Below are 22361 nucleotides of genomic sequence, written 5' to 3'. Positions count from 1 at the left end.
CAATATGAGCTGCTTTGAATGTACAACAAGGGCATCAAGCCACATTTTAAAAAAATCCATTTTTCGGTTAACAAAATGGCTGGTACTCATCTCACGGTGTTCAACATCTACGCATATACACATCAAAAAATGTCTTTATAATCTTCACCACCAACTTATTTTATTCATTATATCCACGGTGAAAAATTAAAGAATACTAGTATGCCAGTAAAGTACAATGGCATATGTGAAAGTCTTCCTATAATATAAGATAAGATGCGGGGCAGGTGTTGATGGAAGTGACCATGATATTTTCTTTCTAATTTCCTTTTCTTATTGTCTTGTTTCTCATTCCCCGTTTCTCTTTGCGTTGTTGTTCCGCTTTGTGTCCGAATCACACATCCCCCTCTCTCTTCTCTTCTCTGCTGTCACCCTTTCGTTACTCGATAGTCATTACTCATTATAACATAAAAGCCCTTCCCTACTTCTCCCTCCTCTATCTCATTCTCATTCATTCCTCTCTTTCTCTTCGGAACCTTCTAGTGCTGTCTTTGATGGGAATCAGCTTCTCTTCCTCTCACTCGTCACCACCGTCACCGTCACCGACGTGCGGCATGGATGAGTTGCCGGAGAGCTGCGTGGCGCTGATCATGGAGTACCTGGACCCTCCCCAGATTTGCAAGCTCGCCACCTTGACCCGCACTTTCAGGGCTGCCTCCTCCGCCGATTTCGTTTGGGAATCCAAGCTTCCTTCCAATTACCACGTTCTTGTTCGCCAAATCTTCAATGGTTTACCCACCGATTTCGAAAATGGAAAGAGAGGCATCTACTCTGCACTCTGCAGAACCAATACCTTCGATGGAGGCACCAAGGTAATCAACCTTCTTTCACTTTCATTATTCTCTTTTGCTGCACAAAAAAGCTTTTTTACTTTATTATTGTTATTGTTATTATTTATTTATTTATTTATTTTGGTGAATCACTTCTTTACTCCTTTGTTGTAGAAACCACTACTTTAGCACAAGAAAAATATTGAAACGTTGTTCTTTCTCTGGTTTACTGGTTAAATGGTCATGATTTGCAACCAACTTGGTTGGTGGAGTGGGTAGCACACTAGTTGGCTTAAACAAGGGTTGGGGTTTGAATACCAGCGACTTATTGGCTAGCCGCAAATTCTTAAATGTAGCACTGATCCACTGCCGTGGGAAAATAAAAAGTGATCATGATTTGGTTGCTTTTTCCTTAATGTAAAAGAAGAGTAAATAAAAAAAAGATAATTCTAGTTCTTAATTTTTTCCTTTTTAAGTCTTAGATCCCTAAGAGTGAGAGGGTTTTGCATCTTTTTCGGTTTGTCAAATGAGGTTTTGTGTTTGCTACCATGCTCGTCACGCTGGATTGCTGGAAGATAATTTTTTTTTTCTTGATGGAAGCAGAAACTTTGGCTGGACAAGAACATAGGGAAGCTTTGTATGTGTATAGCAGCTAAAGGACTGTCAATAACGGGTATCAGTGACCGAAGATATTGGAATTATATACCAACTGAAGAATCTAGGTAAGCTTCTTCACACTCATCGATCTTCTTACCTTGAAAGATTTTTTGTATCAAATGGGAACAGCTCTTTCTTATGCTTGCTATGTAGTTGATGGCTTATGAAAAGCTTTCAAGTTTCAAACCGTTGCAGAGGATGCAAAACGTCAGAGTATGTTATATGGTTCTTATATTATAATTCCCATTCTTTTTCTTCTTTTTTTATTATTATTGTTTTAAAAAAGAAATTTAGTGTTACATATAGATAAGTCAGGGGTGTTGAGGTTATGTCTCACTGTGTTTCGAGGGAGTAAAGTGAAAAAGAAAGAGGCCACAAAAGAAAGTTATAGAAGAAATAAATTTCTAGTGAAGGATGCTTTTAAGTTTTAAAAAATGGTAAATTCTCATAGAAGAAATGAGTTTTTTGATGATTTCTATGTATTTGAATTGACAGAAAATTTGAACTTTTACCATTTAGCAAAACACAAGAGGGAGTGGGATAGTAGACTGAGGACAGAGAAACTGGAATTGAGGGATTATTTCACTTCTTATTTTAAATCCAAAGTTTTGCTTGGTTGAAAAGGTGAACCAACAAGAAGGTCAAACATTTTGGTGAAGATCCGATTATACTTGGTGTGACAACTTCAGTTGAAAGTCGTTTTCACTTTGTCCTGAATGTTCCACCTTCCCATGTTCTCCCTACTTAAACCAAGAAGACTTATAATAGGGATCCAGAACCCAGAACATAGCAATCCTTAGGAAAACCAAAACCCAGCTTTGATACCAAGCAATTTTAGGTGGTGGTTGAACTAGTAGTTTGTTTTATTTTGTAGCAATCCAAACAACACGGCAACATGGTTTGTGGCCTTGCGTAGATCAGGCAGCGCTTTAGTGAAATCTGCTGATGTAAATATTCTATATTTGTCCTTTCAGTAGAGTTTATTAGTACTTTTATATGTAATGCTATTATTTAGAGTAAAGACCCAATCCGGCCCCTGTCTATTTTCACGAAGGACAAGACGCCCCTTGTCCAAAAAAAAAAGAGACACTTCAGTCCTCAACCTTTTCATTTTAGGACAATACGACCATTCTATTAAAAAATCTATTAAATAGTAACGAAAATTAATTTTGTGGGAGGATTATTTGTAATTCGTGGGGGTTTTAAACCTTCACAAAGTTTTTTTTAACAATATAACCAATTTATTCTCATCATTATCACTGCTATCTCTATTATTTCTATTGTGTAACCATACTTTATCACCATCGTTATATCCTTCATTGTCATCATCACCAATACAAATATCATCAACATTAATGTTATCTTATTTCATTTCTTGTTCTATGCTATTTTTTCCCTTTAAAAGGTCTTCGTACTGCAATTATTTGCTTTTCCTGCAATATCATTTCCAACAATGGTCTTTCTCTATTTAACCACCGCCGGTGAAGGAATTTTTCGAAAGTAAACATACTAATAGTTTGTGGGAGTTTAAAACCCCCACAAATTACAAATAAAACCCTCACAACACTAATTTTCATTACTATTTTACAGATTTTTTAATAAAGGGGTCGTATTGTCCTAAAATGAGAAAGTTGAGGGCTGAAATGTCCCCTTTTTTTTTGGACAAGGGGCTCCTTGTCATTCGTTAAAATGGACAAAGGGCGGGTTGGGTCTTTACTCTATTATTTATGTTTCATATAAACATTGGATCTGATATATATGTGTGACTTTCTGGATTAGCTTCAATTTTCTGTGCAATCTTCTTGTTAAGGAAGAACATGCATATTGGTGAAAATAGTTGAATCGTTCCCCTTTTGTTATTCTCGTTGATGATGAAATTAAAGTAATGAACCTCAAAATCATCTAGTTTAACTGTCAAAATAGTAGGTCTTGTTTTAAATGGTTAATCACTTCAATGCACTTTTGAGTAAATCTTGGGATTTTGTCCATCATTTTTGCAGATTCAGTACCGTCGCATTCCTTCAGCAAATCTGGTGGTTTGAAGTGGACGGAGAAGTGGAGTTCCCATTCCCAGCCGGAACATACAGCTTGTTCTTCAGACTACATCTAGGGCAACCCTCCAAGAGATTTGGCCGACGGGTCTGCAACACTGAACATGTTCATGGTTGGGATGTAAAGCCTGTAAGGTTCCAGCTATGTACTTCGGATGGCCAGTTTGTTACATCCCAGTGTTTTCTGAGAGAACCTGGCAAATGGAGCTTCTACCATGGTGGCAATTTTGTTGTGGAGGATGGAAATACATCAACAAAAATTAAATTCTCCATGACTCAAATTGATTGCACACACACCAAAGGGGGGCTATGTGTAGATTCTGTGCTGGTGTATCCAAGTGAAGTCAGAAAGGTTAAATCGTTTTTAAGCTGCTCTTAACCTTTATAGTGAAAGTATATGTAGTAGTTAAAAATATGGGGACATATATTTAGATAGAACTTAGGTTGGGGTCAGGAGGTATAAAGAATCAAGTTTTTAGTATGGTTCTTTAAGGGGTTAGAATTTTTGAAGCTGATGTATATAAATGTGGAATCTGGTGATGAGTCTGTAACATTCTATCATAGTCTTTCTTGTAAAATGCAGAATATTGTATTTTGTGGCAGATGAAGTGAAGAATGAATATTAGCGAGGAGGGAAATGAATGAAGTTAACCTTTCTAGTCATATTTTATTTTTATGATAAGAAAAATTTAAGTGATGAATTAAATTTAAGTGATGAATTTAGCATTAGTCAGCCCATCAAAATTAAAGCATTATTTTGTTTATTTATCTTTTTCAATACAATGATTATTGTTTTAATTCTGTAAAATTTGTCTATTTAAAATAAACGATTGTTTTGTTTATTTTCAAGAAATTCTTATCTTTATCTTTTTAGTGCAGGTTTAAATAATTATTAGTTAATTTTTTTCTAAACAAAGGATTTAGTTAATTTTTGTCTTAAGAACATATTTTAAAAATATAATAATAAATCTGTTTTAATAGTTTGAATATATTTAATATATTAAAAATATATATTTTTTATTAATTTTATAAAATAATTGTTTATAATATTTTTAAGACATAAATCAGCAAAATTTTTAAATAAAAGATACCCTGAGAGACTTCCAAAAGAAAAATAGTTTATAATTTTGTGAAATTTTTAATTAAAATACTCTGAGAGACTTCCAAAAGAAAAATAGTTTATAATTTTGTGAAATTTTTAATTAGATTTTATATTTTTTTTAATTAAATTTTTGTATCATTTTTTTTAGTTGAGTCCTTATATAATTAAACCAATTATTTCTTAGAGGAATCTAATTAAAAAAAGAAGAATTTGGTGTAAAAACTTAATTAAAAAAAATATATATAGGGATCTAATTTAAAATTTTACAAAACTATAGATACCAACAAAGTAATTAAACCAAAAAAATACTATTATTCTTTTAAAATTAGGAGAAGTGCTAGGGGTCAACAATTTTTGTGATTTGTAGCCATCAAATAGTTATTAATGATAATTTTAATAGTGTGTAATTGATGTGAAATTTTATTCAATGGCTCACTTTTCTTTGTTGGTTACATGCTGTCCAGAATTTAAAAAAATTACTGGCCTATACTTTCCCTAAAATTAGTTGTATCGAAGAAATCACCGTATCTTAAACTTTTCTATGATAACTTTTGTATTCAGATTAAACTAGGACAAAAAATGAGACATAAGTTGTGATCTAAGAATTAGACAATGCATCCCTCTTACGTATTATAATTAAAAATCAATGACGGATTATAAAAGTCACTGTCTTTTCTTATGCTAACTAAATTAAGCTAATTAAACACAACATAGCCTCCTCTACAGTGATTTAGAGCCACTTCTTTTCCTTGCACTTGGTTTTACCAAATTTCTTCTTTGCACGTGTTCATTGTATATTTGGTGTCTTAAACTAAATATAAGAGAATATAACATTGGGATCAGATGATAAATTAATAAGATTTGCTCATGGCGGTTCAAGGTCTTTGTTTGTTTGTCTGTTTGTTATTTTAAGTTTTTTTGACGCAGGGATTTTGTTTGTTCTATTTATTTGGTGTCAATACGTATATAAGGTTAGTGTACTGATGAGGATGAGGATGTTTACTGGAAAGTTGGTTTGGGCCATGTGTTTGTTGCTGGTTTTATACAATTGATAACATGAACTATGTTGATTAAATAGTAGTATAGGTAATCAATTTAAACTGATCCAATATGATCTAATAGTTAATTCATTAATTTGTTTAAACAAATATCAAAAATATAAATTTTGTGTTTTTGTATGTAACAATTTATTGATCAATAACAAATCAATAAAAGATGCTGTAAAAAAAAAAATATTAAGCATATGTACAAGAAAAATTATAAGTCAAGCAAATATTTTTCGTTTGTGGAATTAACTTATTGGTAACCCATGTTTGTTTGGTTCCATGTGTTGATTGTTAGAGAAAAATCAGAGTCGAAGCGAAAACGAGTCAAATAATTTATGTGAAGAGTGACAGGATTAATATACCAACAACATAGGCCAAGAAAGAAAGAGAATAATATTTGTTCATACCCTGATCCAAAACATAAAGTCATGCCCATTAAGTATAAAGTCCCACAAAGGGCCTTCTTTTACCCGAACTCCTAAGAGGTCGGACACAACAAGAAGGTCCAATTTCACTTATCCAAATAAGTAATTGTCTCCACGAATCTCTCATACTATCTCTATTTCTCCTAAAAAATAGATTCTAACAAACTCCCAAGATAAAGGGAATAGTTATCCCCCAACAAAGGTGGAACTACTCCAAAAGGTAGTTATCGACTCTACTATAAATACATTGACACCCTTCAGGTATATACACGTTTTAATCTACTAAAAACCTGCCTAAATCCCTTGCTAACTTGAGCATCGGAGTCTCTTGCAGGTACTAACCCCCACATCCTCACGAGAAACTTGGACGGCAGCACCTTGACACTAGAACAAGTCGGATGCTGCCTCATAAAGAATCTGGGCCTCACGTTCAGACCCAAATCACCGTTTCAGGTAACCCACCGAACATTGGCGCCGTTGTCGAGGACCTGAGATCAACCCTTGATAAGGGCGTATAATTAATATGAAGACGGTCACACGGCGTCTGAGTCAGAACCAGAGCCCTACCACGATGACCTCACACTAGTACTACCTCTACCTCGAGAAAGAACACCTGTTCCCCATGGAGAAGGAACCTTGGAAAACCCTCAACCGAGGCAGATTCAATCAGAGATCCAATCCACCAAAAGATGAAGAACCTTCTCATCGAACAAAAATACTAGCGTTAGTCCATGACTACTGCAGACGATTAGAACAACTCGAACTAGAAGCTGAACGACAACGTGAAGCAGAATGGGAATTGCGTAGGGAGGTACGACGATGAAAAAAGTTGGAAGAAAAGCTGTTAAGGTTGGAGTCTGACCTTCAAAGGCGAAGCAATCGAACAGATCGGGAGGAAAGCCCTCAAGGAGGTGAAGATATGTTAGTTGAAGAGATCATGCGAGCCAAGGTTCCAAGAAATTTGAAAATCTTTGACATAGATCTCTATGACGGAACGATCGACCCGAGGCATCATCTTAGCAATTTCAAAAGTTGGATGTACCTAGCCAACGCCTCTGATGCTACTCGTTGCAAAGCCTTCCCGACAACTCTGACCAAAACTGCGATGAAGTGGTTCGATAACTTACCACCCAGGTCGGTAACTTGCTTTGATGATCTGGCGAGGAAGTTTCTCACTAGATTCTCAAATTAGAAGGATAAGGTGAAGCATGCCTCGAGCATGGTAGGAGTTAAATAAGAAATCAGAGAGACATTCTGAGATTATATGGAAAGGTTCAACAAAGCATGCTTGGAAATACAAAACTTACCTACTGAAGCAGTGATAATGGGATTAGTTAATGGCCTTAAAGAAGGGCCGTTCTCGCAATCCATATCCAAGCAACACCTGGCTTCTTTGTACTAAGTACAAGAACGGGCAGAAAAGTACATCAACATGGAGGAGAACTCGCGACTAAGAGATCCTCTCCCAAGGCCCAGCTTGTCCTATCCACCTCAGGAAAAAGAGAAAGAAGCCAAGAAAAAAGGAGTACAACTCGAAAAAATCTCGAAGGTATCATAATTATACTCTACTTCGAGTCTCTCTTGTAGATGTTTACAGGGAGATATGCCATATCGACAAGCTTCCACCTCCTCGTCCAATCAAACAGAAAAGGCAGAAATTCAGACAGAATATTGCGAGTACCACAAAATTTACGGGCATTCTACCAACGATTACTATTATTTAAAGAATGTCATTAAGAAGTTGGCCAAGGAAGGTTGACTAGACAGGTACTTGGCAAAGAGGTCAGATGACCAAAGGAAAAAAAAGAGAGATGAAGACGGGGGATGGCAAGAATGTCCCCCACAAACCCCTGAACGACACATACACATGATTAATGGCGGGTTTTCTGGAGGAAAAGATAACAACACTCCTGACTTGCCAACTATCTCGTTCACTAAAAAAGATGCTCAAGGAGTAACACCTGGTCACGACGACCCAGTGGTGATAACAATGATCCTCGCTAATGCAAACCTCCACAGAATCCTAGTGCATCAAGGCAGCTCGGCAGATATATTATTTAAACCCGCCTTTAACAAACTCGGGTTGGAAGAAAAGGATCTAAAGGCTTACCCAGATAACCTCTTCGGACTGGGGGACACGTCGATCCAACCTCTTGGATTTATCTCTCTATACACCACTTTTGGAAAAAGGTACTAAGTCAAGAACGTTAAGCGTTGACTATATTGTGGTCGACATCATGTCAGCATACAATGCCCTAATAGGACGAACTACTTTAAACCGACTTACGGCAGTGGTTTCTATACCTCACTTATGTATGAAGTTCCCTACTCCAGAAGGAATTGATACCATAAAGGGAGATCAAAAGTTGGCATGAAAGTATTACAATGAAAGCCTTAACCTGAAAGGCAGCCCAGGAGGTATTCGAACTCAGGAAGAGCTACGACCTCAATCTGGAGGAAAGGTAGAGGAGGTCCAAATCGGAGATCACCCTAAAATGACAATGAATATAGGAACTAATCTAGAAGAAGGTCTGAAAGCACAACTAGTTGATTTACTACAAAAAAATTTCGACCTTTTCGCTTGGAAAGCATCCGATATGCCTGGTATAGATCCTGACCTGATGTCTCATAAGCTCACCGTTTATCTAGATTCCATACCCATTCAACAAAAGCATCAGAAACTCGGGCTTAAAAGGACTCAGGTCATGGAAGAACATGTGCAAGCATTATTGGAAGCCGAATTCGTGAGAGGTAAAATACCTATTATGGCTGGCCGACGTGGTCTTTGTAAAAAAGCAGAATGAAAAGTGGAGGATGTGCGAGACTACACAAACCTCAACAAAGCTTGTCCCAAGGATCCTACCCTCTCCCAAGCATTGATGCTTTGGTCGACTCGGCTTCAGGTTATCGGTACTTGTTCTTTATGGACGCATACTCGGGATATAACTAAATCTTGATGTACAAGTCGGACCAGGAAAAGACTTCCTTCATCACTCCTAGGACTAACTATTGCTACGTAGTAATGCCTTTTGAGTTAAAGAATGTTAGAGCCACATACCAACGACCAATGGATAAGGTGTTTTCCTCCCATTTAGGAAAGCTCATGGAGATATACGTGCATGACATGCTTGTAAAAACCAAGGATGATTTGGCTCTCCTATCTGACCTGTCAGAAGTATTCTCTAGAATAAGGAAGCATGGAATGAGATTAAACCCCTCAAAATGCACCTTTGCAGTAGAAGCCGAAAAATTCTTAGGTTTTACGCTAACTCAAAGAGGCATAGAGGCAAATCTGGATACATGTAGAGCCATACTAGATATAAAGAGCCTGACTTGTCTCAAAGAAGTCCAACAATTAAACAGAAAGTTGGCGGCACTATCCAGGTTCTTAGCAGGATCAGTGTTGAAGTCCCTACCATTATACTCGATCCTTAGAAAGGGGAATCAATTTGAAAAGACCTAGGAATGCGAACAAGCCTTTCAAGATTTCAAAGCATTTCTAGGCCAACCTCCCCATACTAACTCAACCTATTGCGGGAGAAGAGCTCGTCCTCCACCTGGCAGTGGCGAGCCGAGCTATCGCCTCAATCTTGATCCGAGAGGATGAGAATGGACAACAACCTATTTACTTTGTCAGTAAAGCCTTACAAGGAACCGAGATGAACTATCAAAGGATAGAAAAGTTTGCGTATGCTCTTATCCTTACCTCTCGAAGGCTCCGACCTTATTTCCAGGCTCACATTATAAAACTCCATACTAATCAACCAATAAAGCACATTCCACACAAAACAGACCTAACAGGAAGGATGGTACAATAGGTTGTGGAACTGTCCGAGTTTGATTTGAAGTATGAAACCCGGACAACGATTAAGTCCTAGTATCTTGTCGACTTTATAGCCGGATACACTAAAAGTCGGGGAAGCCCGACTAATTGGAGCTTATACGTAGATGGGTCATCCAACAAAGCTGGCAGTGGAGTAGGTGTTATCTTGAAAATTGAGCAAGGAACTCGAATAGAACTCTTGTTAAGGTTTGAGTTCCTTGCTTCTAATAACCAAGCAGAATATAAGGCCTTGCTTGCTGGATAAAGAAGTGGGGGCACAAAGGTTGATAGTGTTTAGTGATTTTCAAGTGGTAACTTCACAAATTAATGGCACTTATCAAGCCAAAGACCCCAATATAAAGAAATACCTAGATGCAGCACAGGAACAACTATCACAATTCCCGAAAGGAGAGGTTCGACACATAACTCGGGATTCAAGTGCCCGAGCAGGTGCCCTCTCCAAGCTAGCCAACACCAAGCTAGGGGCAACAATAGAAGCCTCATCCAAGAAACTCTCCACGCACCATCAATATCAAAGGGAGATGACAGCTCGGACATAATGGCTATATCCAATAAAAATTTAGGATGGATGACCCCCATAGTCAACTACCTTAAATTTGATGTCCTCCCTAAAAATGAAAAGGAGGCTCGAAGACTCATAAGGGAAGCACAAAATTACACAATAGTCTGTAATATTCTATACAAAAGAGGGATATCAACACCTCTCTTAGAATGTATCCCGATGACTAATACAAAGGAGGTCCTAGAGGAAGTACACAATGGCATATGCAGGAACCATCTGGGAGCCTGGTCACAAGCTAAGAAGGTGATCTGGATTGGCTTCTTTTGGCCAACCTTGTAAAGAAAAGCACCCGAATTTGTCAAAAAATGCTCGCCTTGCCAAAAGCATGCCAACTTCTATGTCGCACCTTCCAAAGAGCTTATCAGCGTCACCTCATCATGGCCATTCACAAAATGGGGTCTCAATCTACTCGGACCATTCTCTTAAGCTCTAGGGCAAGTAAAATATCTCATAGTAGATATTGACTATTTCACTAAATGGATTGAGGCGAAACCACTAGCAACTATCATTGCCCAGAGAAGTCGGAAGTTCCTCTACAAAAACATTGTCACAAGGGTGATCAAAAGCTTGGATCAAAGAAGAAGCACTAAAGCAACGGATGGCCCTAAGGTATTATCAGAAGGTGATCAAAAGAAGCTTCACCGCAAACGACCTTATACTGATCCAAAATGACATCGGAATTCAGAAGTCGGGCGAAGAAAAGCTAGCTACCAACTGGAAAGGACCCTACAAAGTTATCGAAGTCTTAAGGAAAAGTTATTACAAAGTGTCTGACCTACAAGCAAGGGAACTCTAGAGATCGTGGCACACGTGTAACCTAAAGAAGTACTATAGTTAGGTAGCGCACCTTGTTCCCTTGTGTAATCTTTTTCCTAACCTTAAGATTTTTTTCCAAGAAGGGTTTTTTTCTGAAGGGGTTTTAACAATGCACCATAACAAGGGCTAAGGGTAGTTCAAATATTTAGGGGCAAATTTATGTAAAGGAACCTTTCATTTATCAATGAAAACTCCATTCTTTCATTAAAGTTTTCTATAAAATCGCATTAATTTAAGCTCGACAAATCGCAAAAATTATTGCCCGACTTAAAATGGTCGGCAAGATGAAGTGACGAGGTACAAATTAATGTAAGAAGTTTTGAAAATAATTTGTGATAACCGACCTCAAAATCAAGGTGGAATAAAAACGAAGCTTAAAAGTAACTTAATAAAGTCCGATTACACAAAGTCGGAACTTATAAAAGGAAATTAATATCACAATAAACTAGCTGACATCACCTTCAAACTTAGCAAAAAAACCAGCGTTAAAAGTCGTCGAAGCATAACCTCAAACCCGCAATTGCATAGGCTAAGAGATAATTCAACAAAGACCTATAATCGTTATTAAGATGAAGAAAGATTCTTCAATAAAATTCTAAAGTTGTTTGACTACAACTTAAAGCAAAACAAAAGTGTTCAAAAGCAACTAGCTATTACAAAGTAGATTCTTCATAAAGACCCACACATTGGGCCATTCAAAATATAAAAAACATAGAAAAAACTACTACAGCGGATTGAGTTTGTCACCAGTAACTACGTCCTTAGCTCAGGCAGAAGGGGTCGGGTCATACTCAGACACGGGCATGGCCGGGATAGGCCAGTCGGCGAAGGAGGAAGCTCAACGTTAACGACCTCAGCGAGAACCTTGGAACATTGGCACCATTTCTGGAATTTTGAGGGGTCTGATCGACCTCGGCCCCTGAAGTCTTCGGGTCGGGCAAAGGAACCTCTTCATTATCCTCGGGAGCCGGGACGATCTTCTCATCTACCACAATATTATCTTGACTAAACAAGGAAAGATCCACCTCGGGAGTGATGATTTGGATCTAAGCTTTCAGGTTTGCAAACATTTCATCTATTCCCTCATCCACAGACTTCTCAAGTGTTGCGTAGTTATCCTGGGCCTTATCCAACTTCTCTTCAAGGTCAAAACTCTCCCTCAAAACACAGGTATTGATGCATGAGCATTTTAAGTACTTTTATTGGGTATTTCTAGATGAAATTTATGGCTTTTTGCTTGTTTATCATGTGCTTTTATATGATATTTCATTAGTTCTTTGAGTCCTTTGATTTCTTGTTAAATATAGGAAAAATATAGCAAAAGAGAAGAAAAGCACAAGCAAAAGAAAGCAACCAAAAAAGCATCTAACAAGAGGCAGAGAGCTAGCATTTTACACGCCAGACAGGGCGTGGCATGCCAAGCCAAAGCTCCAGGAAGGAGAAGGTGGTTGCATACATGGCGTTTCACACGCCATTTGCTTGGGGTTTCAAACGCCCAATGAATGCACTCCCAGGATTCCCATCCTTGGCATTTGACACGCCTAGAAACCAACATTTTAAACGCCCAATGAAGAACCCAACGTGCAAAACACCAAGACAATTCATTGCACGCTCGGCCAACTTTCCAGAAGATTAGAACTAAGGCAACTTGAGCAAGAAATGGACGTGCAACACGCCAAGGAAGTGGCGTGTCACGAAAATGCAACACAAATAGGACGTGTTATGACAAGTCATCTTAGCCTAGTTTCACTAGCCTTTTTCTTTTGTTTTCAATTGAATTATGCACTTTCTTGAGCCAAAAGCAAGCCAATTGGGTAGATTTTCATGTTTCCTTTGATTTAATCAACCATGTATGAATTCATGCCATTTCATGAGGTTTTATGCTATAAATGTCACATATTATGAAAGAATGAATATCTCATGATTTTGAGCATAGCTTTGATGTGTTTGGTTGATTAATGATAGGTGAAGAAAGCTTGGAGAAAGGTTGATGCAAGAAGGAATGGCTAGGAGGAATGACTTGAGTCTTGAATTAATTATGAACCAGGAAGCAAAAGCTGGAGCAAAAGTTAGCCCCTAACTTTTTGGCTAACTTTTGGGCAAAAGTTGGAGCAAAAGTTAGCCCCTAATTTTTTTGCTAACTTTTGGCATGAAAAATACTCCCTGGATGCACCAAAAGTTTGCGCCAACGTTAGCCCCTAACTTTTTGGCTAACGTTGGCGCTTGAAAACTCCCTGGGCTAGCAAAAGTTTGCGCCAACGTTAGCCCCTAACTTTCTGGCTAACGTTGGCACCATGAATAACTAAAGGGAGGCCAACGTTGGAGCAAAAGTTAGACCCCTAACTTTTGCCCCAACGTTGGTATCAGCAAAACAAGGGTGCTGATGTGAAAAGTTGGAGCAAAAGTTAGGGTCTAACTTTTACTCCAACTTTTACTCAAGCTTTCATGATTCCAATCCGGTTCAATTCGGTTCTTCTCCAAACTCCAAGAGCAATCAACCAAGGCCTCTCTCAACCCAATTCCACCAAGAGCAAAGGCCCAATTGAAGGCTTGAAGACCATTTGAAGAAAGTGTATAAATAGATTAGAATTTAAGTTTTAAGGGAGCTTCCCTTGGAGTTTTCAGAGAGCTTTCTTTTCTGGTTTGATTGAGAGCTCACCTTTACATTTCTTAGCATTGTTGTTTTAATTCAAGAGAATTTGGGAGGAGAATTGATCTCTCTTCTTCCTTGTTCTTGCCCAGCACTCTTTACTTTTCTTGTCTTGGATTTTGGGTGGAGAATTGAAGAAATTCTGTTTCAATCTCACCTTGGAATCTTGTTTAATTTTCTGCTTAATTGAATTTCAGTTTCGGTTAATTGTTCTTCATCTACTTTCTTTGCAATTTACAATTTCCTTTGCAATTGTTCTTGTTGGATCTAGGAAGGCATTGAGATCTAGACTTGGTTTTCTAGTCTTTTGGGTCCTGAGATCCGGATTTCCCATTTCCCATTCCCTGTTTACTGTTTTCATGCTCATTTACAATTCTGTTTCTAGATCTGATTCAATCCAAGTGTTCTTTTATTCCTCTGCTTGTTGAATTTTAATTTCCCTTGTTTAATTCCTGCAAATCCAACTCCCAATTCCCTTTACAATTCAAGCCATTTACATTTCTTGCACTTTAAGATTCTGCAATTTACATTTCTTGCGTTCTAAGTTTCTGCCATTTAATTTCTTGTTCTTTAAGATTCAGCACTTTAAATTTCAGCTCTCTTTAATTTCATGCCAATTACCCATTCCCTTTACTTTCTATGCAATTTAAATTCTGCAAATCACAAATCTCTCAACCAAATCTTGATTCGCTTGACTAAATCAACCACTAAACTAAAATTGCTCAATCCTTCAATCCCTGTGGGATCGACGTCACTCCCGTGAGTTATTATTACTTGATGCGACCCAGTGCACTTGCCGGTTAGTTTTGGGTGTTTTGGAGAAATTCGTTTCTCCGCGAAAATATCCTATCAAGTTTTTGGCGCCGTTGCCGGGGATTGATTAGATTGACAATGATTAAGTGAGGTGGTGATCTAGATCAAGCACTTTTTCTTTTCTGTTTCTTTAATTTTTGACTAACCCACTAACTGTTTGAATTTTTGCTTAAGTTAACACTAACTTCACTCTAGCAATAGAGTGCTTAATTTTAGTTCCTGGTTCTGTGTTTATGTCAGGAGGAAAAAGCAATGAATCTACACCTTTTGATCCTGAAACATTTTGGAGGTTGAGAACGAAACCAAGAAATGGAAGAAAATCCAACAAATCCACAAGTGGGAGTGGCCAACGACAATGGTCAACCCCAAAGGAGAGTATTGGCTTCATACACCTTTGCAAATGCTAGATATTGTGGAAGCAGCATTCTCACCCCTAATGTCAATGCAAATAACTTTGAATTGAAGCCACAACTCATTACATTGGTCCAAAACAACTGCTCGTTTGGGGGAGGACCATTGGAGGATCCAAATCAACATCTATCTACCTTCTTAAGGATTTGTGACACTGTCAAGTCCAATGGCGTGAATCCTGAGACCTACAAGCTTCTGCTGTTCCCGTTCTCATTAAGGGACAAGGCTGCACAATGGCTTGAAACTTTTCCTCAAGGAAGCATCACTAGCTGGGATGATTTGGTGACTAAATTTCTAGCCAAATTCTATCCACCTCAAAGAGTCATCAGACTGAAAACTGAAGTGCAAACATTCACACAATTGGATGCTGAAAATCTGTATGAAGCATGGGAGAGATACAAGGCTCTACTGAGGAAATGTCCACCAGAAATGTTCACTGAGTGGGACAAGCTACAGAACTTCTATGAAGGACTCACTCTAAAGGCTCAAGAATCACTTGACCACTCAGCTGGAGGATCATTGCAACTGATGAAAACAGCAGAAGAAGCTCAAAATCTTATTGACATGGTGGCCAACAATCTATATTTCTTTGCTCACCAAAGAAATCGCCAAACATCACAAAGGAGAGGAGTAATGGAGCTAGAAGGAGTAGACATCATCCTAGCTCAAAACAAGATGATGCAGCAGCAAATTCAACAACAATTTGATCAAATGGCCAAGAAGATTGATAGTCTCCAAGTTGCAGCAATCAACACAAGCCAATCATCAACCAAATGGGGGCAGAATGAGGAGAACCAAGAAGAACAACAACAAGAACAACCTCAATATGTGCACAACCAAGGCTCAGGTCAAAATGAAGTTTATGGTGACACCTACAATCCATCCTGGAGGAACCACCCCAACCTGAGATGGGGTGATAATCAAAATCAGTGGCAGAAAAATAACAACTCCAACCATTCCCGCAACACACACAACCAAAATCATTCATCTAACAACACTAACCAATACAAGAAACCACAAAACACATATCAACCACCCCACAATAATTCACAAATTCACCAAAATAACTTCTCCACACCACCATTCAACTCACAAAATGCCCACCTCAATGCTCCAAACAATTTCCAGCCACAACAATCATACCCTGCCATACCACCCACTGACCATCATGAAACCAGGATCTCAATTCTTGAAACAGCCTTGCAAACCCTTACCCAAAACACACAGTCACTTGCCCAGACCACTCAAGGTTTAGCCAAGGGGCAAGAGATTTTGCTCAAAGGACAAGAGAGACATGAAGCCACCATGAAGAATCTTGAACGGCAAGTGGGACAATTGGCCAAACAAGCTGAACGGCCAACCAATGTTCTCCCAAGTGATACAATCTCCAATCCAAAGGACACAGAAAAAGCCATAAAATGGGAGGAGTGCAAGGCAATCACAGTGGGAAGTGAGAAGACTGGAGGAAAAGAAGTCATCAATCAGGAAGAACACAACAGAGAAGTTCCACAAGAAGAGACAGAAGAGAGAAGAGAAAAGGATAGAAAGACCAAGAATGCAGAAAGCTCAAAGAGAGACAAGAACATCCTTAAGCCACAGCTACAAGAGAAGAAGGAAGGGGTGAAGCCATATATCCCCAAACTTCCATACCCTCAGAGGTTCAAAAAAGAGAATGAGGATAAGCAATACTCAAAGTTCCTGGACATATTCAAGACACTCAGCATCAATATTCCTTTCTTAGAAGCACTTGAACAGATGCCATTGTATGCCAAATTTATGAAGGAAATGCTGACAAAGAAAAAGTCTCTAAAAGAAGGACAAATTGTTGAGATGACAATGGAATGTAGTGCTATTCTCCAAAGAGAGTTGCCAGAGAAGAAAGATGACCCTGGGAGTTTTTATATACCCTGCACCATAGGAGACATAACAATTGAAAAGTCATTCTGTGACCTTGGTGCAAGCATAAACTTGATGCCTTTGTCTCTAATGAGGAAACTTCAAATTTGTGAGCTGAAATCCACACGAATACTCCTTCAAATGGCTGAAAAATCCATCCAGCAAGCAGTTGGAGTTGTAGAGAATGTACTGGTACAAGTGGGGAAATTCCTTCTCCCAGCTGATTTTGTCATCCTGGATATGGAGGAGGACCCTAACACTCCCATCATTCTGGGGAGGCCTTTCCTAGCTACGGGCAGAGCATTGATAGATATTGAAAAAGGGGAATTGTTGCTGAGAGTGCATGATGAGCACCTAGCATTTCATGTTTTTAAAACCCACATGAGCCCACTCAAGAAGAAGAGTGTATGGAGGATAAGGCCAGAGATCAAAGTTTGAAGGAGGTAGTCAATGAGTTAGCTCCAAAACTTCCAAATCCATGCTTGAAAGAAGTAGAGATGGTGCAACAGACCAAAGAAATCAAGGAGGAACTAGATCCAAAACCTCCAGATGAGAAATTCAACATCTCAGATAAGGAACCACCAAGGCAGGGAGTATCTTTTGAGAAAGAAAAGAAGAAGAGGCCAAGAGGGTGGAGAAACAAGAAGATCCCTACTGAAGGCTTTTCACCAGGGGATAAAGTAGTGTTAAACACCCAACCAATGAAGGTGTTCCCACAATCATCTGAATACTACACTGTGAACCGGGTCCTTTCACTTGAACACCTAGAGATCATCAAAGAGGAGACCGGAAGAAAGTTCACAGTAAGAGGAGAAAAGCTGAGGCATTATGATTTTCAACCTCCATGATCAAAGAACAAGATGTCAAGCTAGTGACATTAAAAGAGCGCTTGTTGGGAGGCAACCCAACCTGAGGTAGTTTTCTTTTCATAGCTTTTTCAATAAAAATGTTGAATAAATAAGTATGTATTGCAAGGAGCTAAGTTTGGTGTTGCACACCAAAACAATTTAAGGGAGAATGAAGGATTCTAAGTTTGGTGTTCCACCAAAATCTCATTTAAAAGCATACTCTCACCTCTTGCATAATGATAGCTCCAAGCAATCAGACAAATTATTCAACCAGTTAATTGCTTCTTAGTTTGGTTCCATAACCTTTAGCAAGGCCAAAAGAATTCATAAATGTACAACCTGCTGCATTAGAGATAGTGGCAAGGAATTAAGTTTAGTGTTCCCAAACCAAATTAAATCCAAAAGCCACACTCAATTCATGCATACTAACCAGTCACCTAAGGGCTTGAGAAGCAAGCAACTTTTGAGAATTGTGCAGGAAACTAACCACCATTTGAGGACATTATGCATCATAACTCAAAAGGGGCACAACAGAAGGAAGGATAAAAGAACTGCAAACCAATAGGTTGTACCTATACTTAACTCTTACTATCGAGAAATTCTTTGATTTATGTCTTGCTAAAGTGTTCATCTAGTACAAGTAGAATCATTTTTCTTTGCAATAAGTAAGCTAGTCCAAGTATGTGCTTGTGTGTTTACTTTCACTTAACTAACTGCATGTTTTGTCCCCTGCATTTTCAATTCAATAAAAGAAATGTTTGAATGTGAAGTGAAATAGTTCTCTGTTAGATAGAAGTAAAATAAAAGTAAGTGGTGGTATGTGTGTGATTGTATAATAGCTCACCTTTAATGAATAAGAACACTAGGATGTCTCCTCTTAAGTAGAAAGTAGCTACTGTCTATGAATCTCAATTGAATAAAACTCCTTGGTTAGAAAGAAAAACAAAAAGAAAGAAAAAAAAAGAGGGGAGAAAAAGAAATAGCCAAGAAGTGGCCGAACAAAAGAAAAACAAAAAGAAACAAAGCTGGACACCAATAGCTTGAACCTTAGAATATATGCCTGTGGTGTCTTTGTATTAGGATCTGCTTGGATTATTAAGCTCTTTGGAGTGCATCAACACTTGATGACTTGGGTTAACTAACCCGGGATCATCAGCTGAAAGTCCACTATCAAGAGCAACCTAACTACAAGGCATTTAGTAGCCCAAAGAGGTGCTGGGCATCAATGTTCTAAGAAGGAATGTGAGCCAAGTGTCTATAGTGAATAATGTGTCAAGTATAAAGAAAAGGAAATGAACTTGCTACACATGACACTCAAATAAAGCTCATGAACAAGATAATAGCCAAGGATAAAGGAATAATGAGAGGTCATAGCAGTATGTTACTTGAAGCTTGAAAGAGGCTTTCTAGGCTTAAGAGTCAATAAGAGGTGAGTGTGTACATATCCACATAAAACCCCATGAACTATCAATAACACTCTACTAGCATGAACATCCTCTCCCATTTCATTCTTTCTTCTCAATAAATCATTTCTTGCTTGGGGACAAGCAAGCTTTAAGTTTGGTGTTGTGATGACAAGTCATCTTAGCCTAGTTTCACTAGCCTTTTTCTTTTGTTTTCAATTGAATTATGCACTTTCTTGAGCCAAAAGCAAGCCAATTGGGTAGATTTTCATGTTTCCTTTGATTTAATCAACCATGTATGAATTCATGCCATTTCATGAGGTTTTATGCTATAAATGTCACATATTATGAAAGAATGAATATCTCATGATTTTGAGCATAGCTTTGATGTGTTTGGTTGATTAATGATAGGTGAAGAAAGCTTGGAGAAAGGTTGATGCAAGAAGGAATGGCTAGGAGGAATGACTTGAGTCTTGAATTAATTATGAACCAGGAAGCAAAAGCTGGAGCAAAAGTTAGCCCCTAACTTTTTGGCTAACTTTTGGGCAAAAGTTGGAGCAAAAGTTAGCCCCTAACTTTTTGGCTAACTTTTGGCATGAAAAACACTCCCTGGATGCACCAAAAGTTTGCGCCAACGTTAGCCCCTAACTTTTTGGCTAACGTTGGCGCTTGAAAAACTCCCTGGGCTAGCAAAAGTTTGCGCCAACGTTAGCCCCTAACTTTCTGGCTAACGTTGGCGCCATGAATAACTAAGGGGAGGCCAACGTTGGAGCAAAAGTTAGACCCCTAACTTTTGCCCCAACGTTGGTATCAGCAAAACAAGGGTGCTGATGTGAAAAGTTGGAGCAAAAGTTAGGGTCTAACTTTTACTCCAACTTTTACTCAAGCTTTCATGATTCCAACCCGGTTCAATTCGGTTCTTCTCCAAACTCCAAGAGCAATCAACCAAGGCCTCTCTCAACCCAATTCCACCAAGAGCAAAGGCCCAATTGAAGGCTTGAAGACCATTTGAAAAAAGTGTATAAATAGATTAGAATTTAAGTTTTAAGGGAGCTTCCCTTGGAGTTTTCAGAGAGCTTTCTTTTCTGGTTTGATTGAGAGCTCACCTTTACATTTCTTAGCATTGTTGTTTTAATTCAAGAGAATTTGGGAGGAGAATTGATCTCTCTTCTTCCTTGTTCTTGCCCAGCACTCTTTACTTTTCTTGTCTTGGATTTTGGGTGGAGAATTGAAGAAATTCTGTTTCAATCTCACCTTGGAATCTTGTTTAATTTTCTGCTTAATTGAATTTCAGTTTCGGTTAATTGTTCTTCATCTACTTTCTTTGCAATTTACAATTTCCTTTGCAATTGTTCTTGTTGGATCTAGGAAGGCATTGAGATCTAGACTTGGTTTTCTAGTCTCTTGGGTCCTGAGATCCGGATTTCCCATTTCCCATTCCGTGTTTACTGTTTTCATGCTCATTTACAATTCTGTTTCTAGATCTGATTCAATCCAAGTGTTCTTTTATTCCTCTGCTTGTTGAATTTTAATTTCCCTTGTTTAATTCCTGCAAATCCAACTCCCAATTCCCTTTACAATTCAAGCCATTTACATTTCTTGCACTTTAAGATTCTACAATTTACATTTCTTGCGTTCTAAGTTTCTGCCATTTAATTTCTTGTTCTTTAAGATTCAACACTTTAAATTTCAGCTCTCTTTAATTTCATGCCAATTACCCATTCCCTTTACTTTCTATGCAATTTAAATTCTGCAAATCACAAATCTCTCAACCAAATCTTGATTCGCTTGACTAAATCAACCACTAAACTAAAATTGCTCAATCCTTCAATCCCTGTGGGATCGACGTCACTCCCGTGAGTTATTATTACTTGATGCGACCCGGTGCACTTGCCGGTTAGTTTTGGGTGTTTTGGAGAAATTCGTTTCTCCGCGAAAATATCCCATCAACGTGCATGCATGGCGTTTCACACACCAGGGAGAGTGGGCGTGTAGAATAAAAATGCCTTCGATATGGCATTCATGCGTATGCATCACCCATGCGTACGCACAACACACCTAAAAATTTGGGATTCATGTGTACGCATGGTACATGCATATGCACAAAAGTTGAAAAATTGAAGATTCATGCGTATGCATGCTCTATGCATACGCACAAGTGGAAATTTTTGCATTGTCATGCGTACGCATGCCCTATGCGTATGCATGACCCCATGAATAGTGGGCGTTTCACACGCCAAAGAATATGGGCGTGCAGCAATTAAACGCCTTCGATACTTATCTTTTGACACATTACAAGGGTGTTTTGGACACCACACATTGGCATGTCACATGCCAATATCGCACCTCCTAGGACATGATTTGCTTGTGGCATTTCACACGTCAAGATACAACGTTACACACTGGGACAACTTTTCAGAAGATCACTCTAAGCACCATTTGGGCATGCCACATGCCACAATAAGGGCGTGTCACACGCCAAGAAGAGGGAGTTCCAAAGAAATTCAGGGTGTGGCGTTTCACACGCCACCTAGAGGGTGTTCCAAATGGCAATTATGGCACCTCCCAGGGAAGAAAGCAAGTGGCGTTTTGCACGCCATGGAGTGGCATTTTACACCTCCTTGGCCCAGCCTCCATAAGTCATGTTGCAACTCTCTAGGCCCACTAAGAATGCCAAACTTGGGACCACTAAAGCATTAAAGAGAAGACATAAAGCTGAAGATTAGATTTGATTTGTTTTTTTTTTAATTTAAGTTTGAATTTAATGATTAGGTTTTGTTTTTTTAGGTTTAATATATAAGGTTGTTGGAAACACTTTGAAAAGGACCTTCAGGCCTTTTGCCGTTTTTGATACCCTATTTTTATTTTTGAAGCATGATTCATTAATCTCCTAGGTTAAGGTTAGGAACTCTGTTGATTCCTATGGATTAATATTATAGCTTTTCTATCTGGATTAATGCATTGATGTTTTCTTAAGAAAAGTTTTTGTTCTTCATACCAAAGATTTGAATGTGTTGGAAAACTATTC

The 22361-nt window shown here is 38.4% G+C and overlaps 1 protein-coding gene across 1 annotated transcript; it reads left to right on the top strand.

Annotated features, from left to right (window-relative positions):
- Positions 1 to 268: 268 nt before the first annotated feature.
- LOC112722277 (F-box protein PP2-A12) lies at positions 269 to 4180 on the top strand. The gene is made up of 3 exons (XM_025773265.3): positions 269 to 851; positions 1413 to 1531; positions 3467 to 4180. Exons 1-3 carry the CDS (start codon positions 534 to 536, stop codon positions 3894 to 3896), a joined length of 867 nt encoding a protein of 288 aa, XP_025629050.1. The 5' UTR covers positions 269 to 533; the 3' UTR covers positions 3897 to 4180.
- The last annotated feature ends 18181 nt before the right edge of the window (positions 4181 to 22361 follow it).

This window comes from Arachis hypogaea, chromosome 11 (genome assembly GCF_003086295.3).
Source record: "Arachis hypogaea cultivar Tifrunner chromosome 11, arahy.Tifrunner.gnm2.J5K5, whole genome shotgun sequence".
Classification (NCBI taxonomy): domain Eukaryota; kingdom Viridiplantae; phylum Streptophyta; class Magnoliopsida; order Fabales; family Fabaceae; genus Arachis; species Arachis hypogaea.
This window is presented reverse-complemented; position numbering and strand designations above follow the sequence as displayed.

Coding starts and splice junctions, on each gene's coding strand:
- LOC112722277 (XM_025773265.3), top strand. CDS start 534: ATGGGAATCAGCTTCTCTTCCTCTCACTCGTCACCACCGTCACCGTCA. Junction 852..1,412: donor CCTTCGATGGAGGCACCAAG/GTAATCAACCTT, acceptor TGATGGAAGCAG/AAACTTTGGCTGGACAAGAA. Junction 1,532..3,466: donor ATACCAACTGAAGAATCTAG/GTAAGCTTCTTC, acceptor TCATTTTTGCAG/ATTCAGTACCGTCGCATTCC.